This window comes from Rhodnius prolixus, unplaced genomic scaffold, assembly GCF_049639745.1.
Source record: "Rhodnius prolixus isolate KJV_2025 unplaced genomic scaffold, Rpr scaffold_1, whole genome shotgun sequence".
Classification (NCBI taxonomy): Eukaryota; Metazoa; Arthropoda; class Insecta; order Hemiptera; family Reduviidae; genus Rhodnius; species Rhodnius prolixus.
Genome location: NW_027411581.1, coordinates 56,003,335 through 56,018,648, shown reverse-complemented (window position 1 = coordinate 56,018,648; position 15,314 = coordinate 56,003,335). Strand labels below are relative to the sequence as shown.

The following is a 15,314-nucleotide window of genomic DNA, read 5'->3' as shown; positions in this document are numbered from 1 at the left end:
AGTTTTTACGGTTGCAGACGCATAGACTTTCTTCAAAAACAGAATTTTCACAAAAAAAATCTTCTAATAAATTAATAAATTGGACGTTGTAACCAAACAAGTTGTAATGTTGGCTGGGGCCAAGAAATACATACACATTTTCTTTAGAAAGTTTGATGTTTGTTGGACAGGAATAAAAACAATAATGCCAAGATCTTAATATGAATGGTTATATGTATAAACAATATACTTCCATTCAAATAACTTAAGTTTTCAAATCTGAAGAGAATGCAATTCATATTTTTCAAAATAAAGATTTATTTTGTACAATAGTGTGGCGCCCCACAACGCAGATATTTTAAGTTACCCGCGCTGGCAACTAGAAGGGTGTAGATCACTAAACAGACGACTCCAATTCAAACTTTCTCGGTTGTTTATGATAGCTGATCATTTTAGCGGTCCATAGTTAATGCAATACTTATATTTTAACTATGTAAGCTGAAGCTTACAGATTCGAACATTATATTTTGTTTATGTCTTTCAACGTTGGATGCTTTTAGTTACCTATGTATATTTTACCATAACCCTCACAATAGAAAGTATGAAAACAAATTTAAAATTACTTCTAGAGTGCTGCCCAAATTGTAACATAATCTAATCTGCAATTTTCCTAACTTAATCTAACATCGATTCCATACAAAGAAAATTCTATAGGTTATTTTATACAATAACCTACCAAGTTGAGTTGTGGATTCTGAACCTAGTTGATTGCTTGGTTAAAAAGTTTTAAATTGAAGTGTGTTAGATTTTCGATTAATTTAAACGTAATAATGGGCTTTCTCAGTACATTAAAGAAGATGAGACAGAAGGAGAAAGAAATGAGAATATTAATACTTGGACTTGACAACGCTGGTAAGACAACAATATTAAAGTTATTAAACGGTGATGATCCTACTACTATTTCGCCCACTCTAGGATTCAATATAAAAACTATTTGTTACGATAAATATGTACTAAACTTATGGGACGTTGGTGGTCAAAAATCTCTAAGGTCTTACTGGAAAAACTATTTCGAGTGTACAGATGGTGTTATCTGGGTTGTAGACAGTACTGATGCTACAAGAATAGCCGATTGTAAGGCTGAATTACATTCTTTAATCTTAGAAGAACGTTTAGTAGGTGCTTCTTTGTTAGTTTTAGCCAATAAAGCTGATTTACCCGGATGTTTAAGCTTAGAAGAAATACGTGATACTTTAGAACTGGATAAGATTGAATCTCATCATTATTATATTGTAAGGTGTTCAGCAATAACTGGATTAAATGTGCTCCATGGATTGGACTGGATTGTAAGTGATGTTGCAGTTAGAATATTTTCAGATTAATTTGCAAAAGTTCACTATTATGTTCCTTTAAAAAGCTTTACTTATTCTTAATAAAGTGCAATTAAATTACAAGTGAACATCTTTTATTGTATTTCATTTAGAATAAAATGGGTATTATTCGACTTCGATATACCACAGAGTATTTAATTTAATGAGTTGTGTTAACGCTTTTTATATACTGTAGACAACCTGAATAACTGAAATATGTAATTTTGTAAATTATAAATTGTAAATAACTAACTTAGGCATTAAAACTTTTGAACTTTAAACTCGTGTTTAATTTTTAAAATTGAACCTGTTCAGATTACTATAATTACTGTCTACCTAATTGAATTGATATCAAACATTCTCTTTAATATGATTTTAAATTTGATGTAAAAAATTTTGAATTCACTAAGAAAAAATGTAGAAAAAGAAAGCACATAAAAATGAAATATGAGGAAAATGTACTTCACATGCATTAGAAACGATTAATTACCTAATACAGATTTACCTAATAAGTAAACAGATTTAGTGTTGTGTCTGTTGGTCAAATGTAGCAGGAAAAATCTGTGTATTGAACTAATCAAATTAACACAAACTTGTTTTCTCGCTGCAGGAATACAATCCATTATCTAATGCTACCATTAAAAACTGGGTTTAATTATGTACTCGTGTTATTTCATGAGACCACTGAGCTATGTACCTTCTAACTGCTGAAGGGTTAATCAGCACACTTCGCGCTGTACGACCATCACCTGTAGCTGCGGAGAAGTGCGACATTGGCAAAAAGATCGAAGAGGTAAATGAAAGGCCAAAGAAAGGTCAACCTCCTCTACAATATCCCCTAACAAGTACTCTCAGTTTTTTTTTTCAGAGGGTAAGTCCTAATCCCATTCCCTGCTTCAATTTAAGATCAGCAAAGCCCCAAAAATAACAAAATGTTGGTCCCAATCTTTGTTTCAGTTCGGTTTATAGAAACTAACAAGAAATACTATTCAATGCACTATTCTAATCTATACCTTTGGGAGCTCATGATAAGGTATACCTTCTGTTTCTATCAAGTTATAAATTGAATGAAATTTAGTAAAAATAAACTATTATTGAACTTACCGGCCAAATACTTTTACAGCCAAATGCATAATTTCTGCAGAATTTGTATCAATAAAATGTGTTAACAATTCTTATAGGAAGATGAACAAAAATTTATTCATTATAGAGATGATTAAGATGTGCATTAAACCAATTCGCGTTATCATTTTCCAAGCTCACTTTTTTATTATATTTACTATTCCAGTCTTTTAATTTAAATATATTTACTCTTATTATACCAAATTTGTTAATTAATGTTAAATAATTATTAATACACTTACACTCAAATTAACTCAGAAACTCACGCCATTAGACAAATTAGAAACACTAATGCCAACCACCTAGAACTTGATATTAAAGATTTGTAATTTTGACTGGCTTGATAAAAAAAAAAGGTTCAAAAACTAGAAAAAATAAAGATAAGAAAATAATTGCAGATTTAATTCATATTGAAATTTTTAATTGCACGAATATAATGTTTCATTAATAATTGCTCTCAAGTTTGTGCGAAAGATATTGGAAGAGTATCCGTTTCTCCAATATGGTGGCAATTTGAAGCAAATTAAGTGATAATTGTAGTTCCTTAACTTTCAAAAAGGATTTGAGGGCAATTCTAATCACAGAAGAATTTTTTTTAAAAGTAAGTATTACTTAATATTTATCATATTTAATACAAAATTATTCTTAATCAAAAATACAGTTTTCTCATATGCGGTAAAAGCTGATTTAAATGAATTTCGAATTACATTTAATGTTTCCATTTATTCTAAAATAAACTTCTAAAACGTGAATTATTCATTTAAAATGTTCAGACACTAGAAAAGAGCGTGATGAAAAATGAATGTCAAAACAAATAAACCTTAATTGAACTTCGATAAATTAAAAACACTATGTTGAGTGTTACTAGTTAAGTACGGAGAAGCAATTCAAAAACTAGCCTACCATTTAACAATTTCATACATTGTAAGATTGTATATGGTATATTTTATTTAAAGAAAATATTTTATTCAGCACTGCGGACCTCAAAGCCTTTACAAATGCAACTTATTGTCTACATCAATTAGTTTAACAATTTATAATTACATTTTTCAAGATAAATAAAGGGATTGTTACTAATTGTTTCAATAAACAGTAGCAATATTATCTTAAAATATACCATAATTATATCACATTGAAAATAACGATTTATTTTTCTGCGAATAAAAAAAGGTTCATTTTAATTTTGAATAATTCACAAACAATAATAATGTAAGATTAAAAAACTAGTATTTGGTAACAAAAGTAACATTGTGTAATTCACTAAATTATAAAACTTGACGATTACGACCACGTTTCGGTTTGGTATCTTGCGCTTATTTCCATTTCTGATAAATATTTTTTGACTTGCTCTTCTGTAAGCTGGCCATGTTTTATAAGAGAATCTGATAATGCTTGCCAAACTGCCTGTGGCATGTCCTTAGCATTGCCAGCCACCATAAAATAGGCTTTTTGATTTAAAACTAAATTAGCTATTAATTGGCCTTCTTCTTTTACTCGGTGCTGAACATATCTTAAAAAATAAATAAATATTAATTAACTTTAATTTAAAAAACAAAAATTCTGGGGTGAAAACTGATACGAGTTTCTCTTACTGCAATAATTACAAATTAGAGATTTCTTTTTAGTGAATTTTACCAAACGCTTGCTCAATTGTCCTTAACTAATTCTGCAGGCCAGCCATATATTACAAGTTCGGTTAACAAGTTTATCTGTACAAAATAATGCCCGCTATACGTATCGCCACCATCCAACAGATAGTACGATTTCAATACATTAAATGCATCATCCACTTCCGAGGTGTGGTAGTTCAATGCGACCTTTAAGATCTGCGGAGAGTATTCTACCAGTGCCGGAGCCACCCAGCTTTTCCAACTAACTTGTGAGACAGAGACCCGTGATGTAACCCTTCAATTTTGCGGAATTTATTTTTACACAGTCCGAGGCATGCCTCAGATCTGACCGGTTATAATGTCCATAGGATCTTCGCTTACCCCAGACAGTACCTGCCTCTGGAGGCAGGTCCAGATAGTAGCTCTCTCAGTTCCTCTCTCTTCAGCTCCTTCCGGGGAAAACTTCCGTGTTTCCAACAAAAAATAGGGTTTTGGTTAGCACCTTGCCTCGCCAAGGCCATCTTATTCCTCACGCCGAAATGCTTTTATATCCTGAACGAAATATATAGAAACATCTCCGAAAAGTAATTTTGAATTCCAATAATGCTCTCCAATATCCCTTTAACTTTAATAGTTGGTGATTTTGTAAATTAGGATGAAGAGGCAGTTTAGTGTTTAAAGTAGCTATTTCTTGCAGTTCCCACAAAAATCAATTTGCTTGGGAAATCATTTCAAAGAAAATGACAAGCGTCAATGGGAGAATAGTACTCGTATGAGCAATTTAATGAATATCGTTGGAGCCATATTCGAGAAAATTGTGAAAAAATGAAATAAAATAGAATACAGAGTTTAGGCTTTCTAGAACTTTTAGTTTTAGATATTTTCAGTTCCGATAAACAAGATGATCGGCGATAACAAACTTTTACTTAATCGGGAACCACAAATCCAATGAAATTTAAATTTCTAATATTTGAAATGACTGCAGTAAAAGAAAATATAATATATAATATTTGTAGTGTGATTTTTTAAATTACATTTTATGCGGTTGATCTCTTGAAAATGCTTTGATCAATTTGAAATTACTCCCTAATGATTCTGCAACATTTTCCCAATCTTTTTCAAAATGGAAATCAGCAAATTGGTTTCGGCAACCAAAAAATAACAGCATTTTTCTGTTCACTTCTTTAGCTATATCTGTTATAACATAGCTACGAAATGGAGCTACACCAGTTCCTGGACCAACCATTACTATTGGAGTTCCCTGGTAAAAAAAAAAGAAAAAAGAAAAATGGATTATTTTGAATGTTAGTAATGTTAACAACAAAAAAGTAAAATCATTCTGTTATCAAAATTGAAATTTATCGCCTTTTTTAATAGCGTTTTAAATGATAGAGAAAATTAGGGCCGAATATGGTTGAGAAAAGCTGGCGTAATAAAATCGATTGTAAAAATGATCCAGCAGTAAAACATTAAGAATAGCATTTCTTATTAAGATGTGACAGTGGAATTTACAGTTGATCCAATTCATGAGTTCCAACTGATTGCTACGTTTTAAATACTGACACTCTCAAATCCATCAGTTTAAATATGAGTTGTCAATCATTGAAAGTTTATTTACAAAGGGATTCACTAAATGCGTCTTTAATGTACGATCTAGAAACTAACAATTTCCAATGTGACGTTTTTTCCAAACTATAAACACTTAGCATAACTTCAATATCATTGAATAAAAAAATACGTTTCTTAGCAAGTTCTATGGTAACAGTTCTCGCAAAGCCTTTACTGTACTGGAAACGACGGAATATTTAAAACTGAACGTAGTAAATAAGGACCATTTTCATAAAATAAATATTAAAATTTTGAGTGGTTCAAACAGATAAAAATTTACATTGTGAATGTGTGAATGACGAGAAAGTATAATTCGTTTCTACATAGCGTTGGAAATAAAAGATGGCCGGTAGTTTAAATAATTTTTTAATAAAAAAAGTGAAATAATTTGTCAAGTTCATGATAATAAAATCTTCATTAGACTTGTTTGTCCTTAGTAGACAATTATGTGACTAACTGTATTGAAATATTTGATCTTCGAATCAAACAGGTATCTGAATTCTCAATAAGCATTCACTGTTTTGGTATGCAACGCTTTCTCATGTCAGATTGTTAATGCCTTTGTCTACCAGAGTGGCAGTAGAACCGGATGATTAAGATATTATGAATTCTCGAGTTCCAATATTTACTCAAAACATAAAAAAATTACCTCTTTTGGAAAACGCAGTGATCCTTTCTTGATTGCCACGGTTAATTTGTGCTTCGGTTTAATTGATGCTAACCAAGTCGAACAAAGACCACATCTTGGCGCCACAAGTTTGGTCCTGTATCTAACTACTGCAACCAGCATATGAATTTCTCCTCGCTCTACCTATCATTAATAAACTGATATGAATACCACATATAAGGTGATTTTTTTAAAGATATTTTAATAAAAATACGTACAATAGGTGAGGAGGCGATTGAGAAAGCCCGAGGTTTAATTGGTTGCATTACATCAAACAGAAATGGTAATGACAAGTTAGCAGTTGCATGAGGGAAGTCCGCTAGTACCTAAAGCAAATGTTGAAGAAGATAAATTATCCAAATCTAAGAATGAACAAACAGAATTGTAATAAAATTATTGAAGATTCGGGTTTGAAGACACTGTCTTCATATCCTCTAAAAGATTTTACGGTCCTGAAGATAATTTTGTAACAAAACTTATTTCCAATCATAAGTGACATATTTTTCTGAATATCATTGTTCTTTATGGATGGTAATTTGCAAATATGTAAGCTAGTATTAGTGTCTGATTACTTGTCTGGATTTAAATGCTTTGCTGCCTTATTTGCCAAAAATTTAGAGCTTGTTTTCTATTGATTTGGACTCTTAAAAGACGATGGCGCAGTATTGGACCACTGAATTCTACTCTTCTTTTTTATCTGGCGTTTCGTCCAATATAACCACTTGGATACGGAAAAATATTTTAGTTGTACAATGAGCAATATTTCGAAAAATAAAGTTGACTATGTTCGTTAATTTTTATCGAGTATTTTCTACGTCGTGAAATAAGAAAGTGGTTCATAGTGATAAATTCAAGATAAAAATACTTTCATACAGGTAAAAAAACTCACGAAATTAAAATATAGAAGAGCACGGTTTTAAGCTTTTAATCTTTGAAATAAAATTTCTAACATTTTCATATTGTAAGTTTAAAAATACATGAACGACAATAATTTACCTAATATTGTAAATCAACAAAGGTCTTCTCCTTGTTCCGTGTAGCTATCTTAGCGATGCTTTTCAATTTGTAGCCAAATAAATGTTCTCCTTATTTCGTCGTTATAAAGCAGGCAGATTAGGTTATCGCCGACTTTTATTGCAAGAAGTTGCGACCAGTCAGACTGCAGAAGCAAGTCTCGCCTTCAACAGGAGGAATCATTGAAATTCTCTTTCTTCTTTGCAGCCCCTTACTGATTGTATAATTGATGTTTCATTTATCCCGCACATGGGCCAAAATGACAACGTTGGCATTTCTAAGAGTTACAGGAAGGTTAGGAAATTCTTATAGGAGTATTCTTTGCTAGCCGATCAGCTTCTTGGTTCTAAGGTACCTCTGAGTAATCGTCTTCTTGCTACCGTTCTCTATTTCAATTCACAGACTAATCTTCGGTTGGAGTTTGAGCTACCCTTAACGGAAGAAAGCTATAAAAATATTGGGCGTAAAAGTAAAGTAATGCCTATTTTTTCAGCCGGATTAAAGTCCAATTGCCAAAATATGTGGGTATGGACAGCGGCCTAAGCATTTACTTTGTTATCAACAGTTTCTTTCAAATAAAGATTATTGGTTCAAGTGTCGCTCGCATTAGGGCCACTCTCATAATCACTAAGAAACCCATTTGTAGCAAAAATAAAATAAAAATTTAGAAATAGCTATAGATAAAGGTAAACAATACATAAAAATTTATACCTCAACAACCGTCCGACGAGGTCTGTTACAATAATTGTACAACTCCTCTTGTCCAGAACTACTGCTCAATTCAAGAAGTTTCTCTCTTTCTAATTCATTTGGTGTAACATAAGCGAGTACTTCAAATAAATATCGTCGAGGTATCACCTGTACATATTATTTTAGAATATTAAATACAATAGTAAAAATCAAATTCTTAACTTACAAAACAAACTCCTACTGTTATTGTTTTCATCTGAAGTAAGGGAAGAAATACTAAGTCATTATATTAATAAGATATAGAAATTAATTTATGTATGTACATACATATAATGTTAAACTATAGATAAAACTTTGCTGTAAATAAAATATTACAAAGTGAACTTTAAGAGGTACTTTCCGGAATATTTTATATTCAAGCAGATAGAGAAAAGAATTAATTTCCGCAGATATTTACCATTAAGAACTTCTATAATTGTTTGTTTTAAATATAATTAATGTTTTGCAAAATTTACAAATGCTTTTTATGATTATGTCTGGAAGAAGTCGAATATGGCAAGTTGAAGAAAAATTTCTCTTTAGAACATTGCCATAAAACGAAACACACTGCTACCTGTCACTATCTATCGCTATTCCCCATCGTAACAGTTTTGATTCATAGTTCAGTCGTCTGTAAAATGAATAATATACTTATTTATGGTGTTTTCGGCTTGAAATTTCTGAGTGGATAGTCAAACCATGTAGTTGTATACTTTGCAGACCATTAAGTGATGGGTGTAATGAGTTGGATGCTTCAGTGTAAGTGTAGTTGGTTGGAAAATCGGCAGGGACTCCCTAAAGAAGTGGCCAGTCCACTTCCCAATCGAGGACGAAAAGTTATTGTACCAGAGTAATATATTTGATTATTAATGAGGTTTAAACCATCACTGTGACGTTAAGTTTAATAATTCCCATTTCAAGCTTCAAGAAAAAAAATTCCACCTTCTTCATTTAGACTCATTTTCTTAGTTGTACAGTAAAAGGTGTTTCAACACTCTGGAGTTGTTGTATATTTCTATTCTGTGCTTTAATAAAGGAACTAGTCTTTGTACAACTTAGATTTCCCAAAATATCTTTCCTCTCCTCCAAAATCAACTGGTTTTGATCTGTAAGATGAAGAAGCTTAATGAAAGACTCGCAACCCATTCATGAAAGCAATATTTTCTATTTATGGCGATTTAAGTACTCACGCTTTCGGCAAGATAAGCATCATGTCCGTACATAATGCAGTGCATACATGTAACTGTTAACAAAACTTCAGAATTTCTTTTAAGAACAATGTTCATACTTGTGAAGCTAATAATTTATGTTTAAGTTATTCTCAAAAAATTGTTGATGATTTACTCGTCGATTCCAATTACGATTATGGATTGTACAGCATCGAAACATTGATCTGGTGGAATATCTTAATTGAATTTAACTTCTCTAATGTTTCTTAGCACAGCTTAGTAAATATCCAACCCAATTCATGTATTTATTACTTCCTTTAAAGCACTGGTCTATTACCATTACTATAGTGATTAGGGTTGCCAACTCTATAAAGTTCCAAAAAAAGACACCCTAAAAAAATTAGGTAAATTCAGGGCCGTCGACAGGATTTTGGGCCCGGGAATGTATATCATTCGTTTTCTTTTTTTTTTTTTTTTTTTTTTTTTTTAGGTGTACATGCACATATTCCGGCTCCGGGCAAAAGTCCCCTCTCCCCCGTCTGTAATCTGGCCTGGGTACAATTATATCTTACATACTTATTCAAGAAAAGTTCATCGTTACATCATTAACCTGTTGACCTATTCAGTTCAGTTAGAACAGAAAAACAACACGCCAAAAGAAGAAGTCTCAGGAGTCAGAATTTAAACCATAAATAAATAAATAAGATTTCTGAGAACAATATCTGAAAAAAGGACCAAAGGCGTTCTTTCCTAATTTAAAAAAGGACAAGGACAACCAGGTGTTAAAAAAGGACTGTCCTTTCCAAAAAAGGGCAGTTGGCAACCCTAATAGTGATTGATTTATTGAATCTCCCTTTATGGGATAATCCAATTCTTCATTAATTAATTTGCATAGCCTAGAGGTAATAATTTATGAACTCCTCTACCCAGTCTACATTATTAGTCCTCACTTATGGAGATTAACAACTTCTCAGGATTCATATTATACCCCAAATTGTTCTTAAGGAACAGTTCCAATTTAGTCTTATTTCTCGTGCTATTTTTAGTTTTCTTTAGTTTATATGTTAGACAGAAGCAGCTAATTTCCGCTCGTACGGTTCTACAAACTACATAATGTTTAAATTGAATATGTTTTGAATTCCAAGTTTGCTGGAAGTGTAAAAGTTAGATTATTGAGGATAGTAGTATAGTAAGAAGAACGTCGTGCTAGCGTTCATTTCAGATTTTTTTTATGTATGTATTTCGACAGATAACCCCCCGAAAAATCTGTTTTCAAATTCTATGGACTTCAATCATCTCTATTTCGGAATCCATTTTGAACCTCTGGAAACAGAAGGTCAAAATATCTGAATAATTTCCAATTTTTCTATTCTGACGACATATGAAAATTTAACAGGAATCATCACGAAAATAGTATTACAGTATAATCTAATAAAACAAAACTAGAGTTTGGCAAAAATCAACTGGAAAGGGAATAATGCGATGATTTACTTTTTGACTCTATCAAAGTGAATTAATTTGACTGTTCAATATTATTCAGGAATTTATCTTTTATTTTTGTTTTAATTATTATTGTTATAAAATAAGTGTTTTTCTCTTTCAGTCTACAATTCTTATTAAATGTTTAAAATTGATTAGCCTTTTAAGTTGCAGACATTTAAAAATCTCCAACTTAACTAACTTGTTAATTTAAAGCAGTTTATAGAAGGCACTGGTTTTTGATGGTGGAGCCAAGTTTAACTTACGCCATTGTGTTTTCATTTCCCATTAGTCTAATGACTGTTTCAATTAATTATGTTTAATAAAGTTTAATTCCATTATTTTAAAAAGAAATTTTGTTAAGAGTATTATAAAATTAAGGAAATATTACTTATTTGTGATAAGTAAGTATCTGAATAAAACAAATAATGAATATGAGATTATTAGCAATCGATGAATTTTGATCATTCATATATGGTAAAAAAGTTTTCAGCTGTGTATTTTCTAAGTGCAAATTGTCATTTAAATAGAGGATGGTTCAACTTTCTGCGATTCAAACTTAAAATGGTTTAACTTAGAAAATCATAACAAAAAACTTCTTATTATATTATATATTGATACTAGTATTTCTGAATGAAATAAGAATCCAATCCACCATAAAATAGAAGTAACTTACATTGAGATCCCAGTAATTTAGTGCACAATCACTTAAAGTAAAAGGCTTTTTTAAAGATTCTGGTATTGGCATGTCCATATGTAATTTGGACAGTTGAAGCACAGTTTCTGGTAATAGTCTCTTTTGTGCAGATCTATCTTCTGATGATAAGAGTGCAAGAAATTTCTCAACAGATGCCGGAGAATTCTGAGGCATCACGAGCACTACGTCTCCTGGATCATAGTTCAGTGGTGTGGATTCAAAAGGTAATGAATCACTTTCACATTTCAATTTGATTAATCTTACTTCCTGTAAATATAAATTTAAACTACATAAGTGCATGCTAAATTGAGTATTCAGTTTAAAAACAATGTTACATACTTGGAAATGTTCTTTTGGTGTGGTTCTAATATTTTCCTTTACTATCATGTCTAGTCGTTGTTGGGGTTCTCCAATTGGAATGTGAATGGTTTCAACTTTGTTTTCTTTAATTGTCTCAACGTTCCATCTTAAAAAAATAATAAACTAAATTAAACACTAATTTACACCATTAAAATTTAATAAAGATTACAGGTTTAATTGGATCATTTTTGATTAAGTTAAGGAATGTACATATCTGAAACGATTCTAGAAAATACGGTCCTCTAATTTTTACTTCGTCGAACGAATTTCTCAGTTTCTTGCACTTTTGATTTTCGAATTGCGATATTTTGCTTCATCCATTTTATTGCAATAAAACATAAACACCAGTTCCACCCTTTTCAATGCAACTTAGACATATAAATTGTTAATGTACTCTAAACCTTTGGAAATTATCATATCTGTCTACTGACGTTACAAAAGGTTACTGAGAATACCCTTAAAGTTAACACTTTTAGCTGTTTTTTAAGAATTCAAACTTGCTCGTAAAATACTGAGTGTTCACCTTGAACTGACACCTAAAATCCAACTTTTAAGAAGATATTAGAAGTCGCTATGATTCTCCACATCCCGAATGATTGTTTAGGCTTTCCAAATTTTGGACGCTTCTGCAGTCCATGAGAACATATTTAGGTAAAGGGGAATGATGCTGAAAACACAATTAAACTAACTTTTTATAAATATACTCTCGAAAATCTGGTATATTTGCCATTTGCATCACCTTAGTAACGTTATAAGAGATATCCCACACCCGTGAAGAACCAACCATACAAGGGGCCCAGCTTTTCACCCAAATGTAATGTATGTATATGTTGCTGCAGAAATGCCTATGACTTTCCAATGGCTTTTTCTGCACATAAGTTTGATAATATTGCTTCGCTTACATTCTAAGCCAGCTTGTTTTATGCCTTATTACGGAGATGGAGAATGGATGTTAGTCGTATTCAGACGGGACCGTATGTTGTGAAGACTAATTATTTCGCTTGGAATGGTTGACATCAAAAAGTCTAGGTCATTAGACAGGGTTATTTTTCCATACCAGCTTCTGCCCCAGTTTTAAAACATTCTCAGAGGACATTTCTAGACTTAAGATAACCCTTGAATGCCTTCACAAGAAAGTGATTAGCTTTCTTGAATGTTCAGATTTAACTTAAAAATGCATTCAATAAAAAAAATGAAATTTGAAAAATCATGTGAAAAATATAAAAAACGAAAATTTCTGTACAAATTGAACCTACCTTATCAGTGGTGACGCGTTGTCCCCTACTGTTCCTAATTTTGTTGCTAGCCAAAAACGTTCCAACCATGGTACAACCACAGCATCACTTCCAAGATCATGTTGATCATCAGCCAATCCTAATGGAATGACAGTTGTTGCACCAAGTTGTAAAAGTCTTTTATGAAGTTTCTTGCCAATAAAGTTGAACTTAACATAAGAAGAATCGCCCAAACCTAGTACAGCTATTCTGATTGGAAATGTAATGTAAAAATTATAATTGTACACAGAGTGGTGATAGAAAAAGATTTTTTGGTAGCTAATTTCAGTATGAAATGCTATCTTGGAGTCATTCTTAACAAATCCCATTATATTTTCTTGCTTCATCGGGGGAAACTCCATGTGTCACTCATCAAATCTGTTTCGGAGAAATGAAACTGCTTTGCCGGCCAATTTAACTTAAATATTAGCAGGACTCTGCCGAATATTTATGACTATTTTCCTCTGATACTCATTTTGGGAAGAAACCCTTTATTGCTTCACTCTCAACAGATAACTAAAGAGTACCAACCCTAAACTCCAATGCTGGTTGCATTCCGTATTGGTTGAGCGAGTATTAAACCTCTGAAACTTACTCATATTAACTCATATCTTTAACCCCCCGTCAATTCGACTCTGCGACAAAGCGCACACTGATCTAATGCTGATAGATCCAGTGTATGACCTTCCTGCCCCATGCCTTCCTAGCATTTCTCCTAACACTTCTGGCAGTTTTTTTTTACGCGCTTTCATGTACACACGAGGGAGTATTAATGACTAATACAACCACATATACAACTTCATATCACAAACTCATTTATTTTAAAGAACTAACCTCGTTGAACACAATGAATCAGATGGTAAACTCTTCCTCAGAAGAAATCTCCAGGATTTTTTCATATTAGATGGTGGATCGCCTTGTCCAGTAGTTGATACAACAAAAACTACAAGCGTTTCATTTGGAAGATTGGTTATATTATAATCATCCATTGCAGAAACTTCTGCATGTAGGTTACGCCTAGAAAAGTGCAAGTGTCATAGAATAGAACTTTTTTAAATGAAGTCTCACTTTTGTATTAAAAACAAAACTTACTGCTTAGCTTCTCTCCAAATTCTTTCGGCCACATCCTGTGCAGTACCAGTTTCACTACCATAAAGTATCAACACTCCGTCTTCTTCAGATTCTCCTTTTGTCATTTTGTATTGCACTACTATAACTAAACGTTCGTAATTTAGAAGGTTATAAAATAACCTCCACCATTAGTGAGGAGTTACATAGACAAACCGATTGCATATCGATCAGACTTAACCAATCTTTAAATCGATTTAAACAGTAACCATAATTAAAATAAAATGACTTTTCACCCAAACGATGGTTAGATTAACTTCTTTTATGAACTCCCCTAAAGAAAAGTGGAAAGTTAGTTAAAAAAAAAAAAACTAACAAAACAATGGGTAAAAACTGTTCTACTTGAAAATTAGCTGCAGTGGAGAGAAAGTTGTGATTTCACATGATGAAGAAAATGGGGGAAGACTTAAAAAAAACTGAAGAGTGGTTTAACTGTTAACCTGAATACCATATAGAAGGAACGGAATTACTTCCAAACTGAGATTAGTGTTTTATAAAATATATTGTGGTAACATTTAACTTTAGATGTTTAATTGAGATTCATGCCCAAACAAGATAGCAATATTTCAAATTAATACAGCCTTATTAAGAAAATATTGATTAAAATGCTAGAACCTTATATTTAGGAGTACATCGAGGGAATATTCTCGCTTTCCTTCTCCTTACTCTGTGCACGGCTCATCTCTCCAACACAATTTATTCGTCTGACAAAGACATAGTTCCATCTGATTCCATAATGTAGATCCCATAATTTTCATCCAATTCCCCCAGGCTCGTATTCATCTCTCTCTTTTGGAACCCTGATTCTGTAAATGGGAAGAAATATCAACGAGAAGCAACTTCTTTCATAACAAAGGCCTTCGAATGAATTCTCTCCAATCCAACCCTATTCCTTTGACAGATGAAGTGCAATATCTCGGTTGGTACTTCGACAAACACCTCATGTAGAATCCCCATACTCGATTGAAGTAATGTTACCAAACTATCAAAAAGCTACTCTGCAAATTGATTTTACTTTACAAAAAGAAGCTCTTCACAAACCTAACAGCCCTAAAATCGTACTTGAACTGTAGGCAACAGCTTAACATTCCAATCTTAATCAAATCCA

The 15,314-nt window shown here is 32.1% G+C and overlaps 2 protein-coding genes across 2 annotated transcripts; one reads left to right on the top strand and one right to left on the bottom strand.

Moving 5' to 3' along the window:
• Nucleotides 1-680: 680 nt before the first annotated feature.
• Arl2 (ADP ribosylation factor-like 2) lies at nt 681-1,630 on the top strand. Its single transcript, XM_074112321.1, has one exon. The coding sequence runs from the start codon at nt 810-812 to the stop codon at nt 1,359-1,361; it is 552 nt and encodes a 183-aa protein (XP_073968422.1). The 5' UTR covers nt 681-809; the 3' UTR covers nt 1,362-1,630.
• Nucleotides 1,631-2,846: 1,216 nt separating this feature from the next.
• On the bottom strand, nt 2,847-14,749 carry LOC141445981 (NADPH-dependent diflavin oxidoreductase 1). Its single transcript, XM_074112290.1, has 10 exons — nt 14,171-14,749; nt 13,913-14,095; nt 13,061-13,288; nt 11,784-11,910; nt 11,424-11,711; nt 8,082-8,228; nt 6,575-6,682; nt 6,339-6,500; nt 5,116-5,342; nt 2,847-3,981 (listed from the first exon to the last, which is right to left on the bottom strand). The coding sequence occupies exons 1-10, from the start codon at nt 14,272-14,274 to the stop codon at nt 3,753-3,755; spliced, it is 1,803 nt and encodes a 600-aa protein (XP_073968391.1). The 5' UTR covers nt 14,275-14,749; the 3' UTR covers nt 2,847-3,752.
• Between the last annotated feature and the right edge of the window lie 565 nt (nt 14,750-15,314).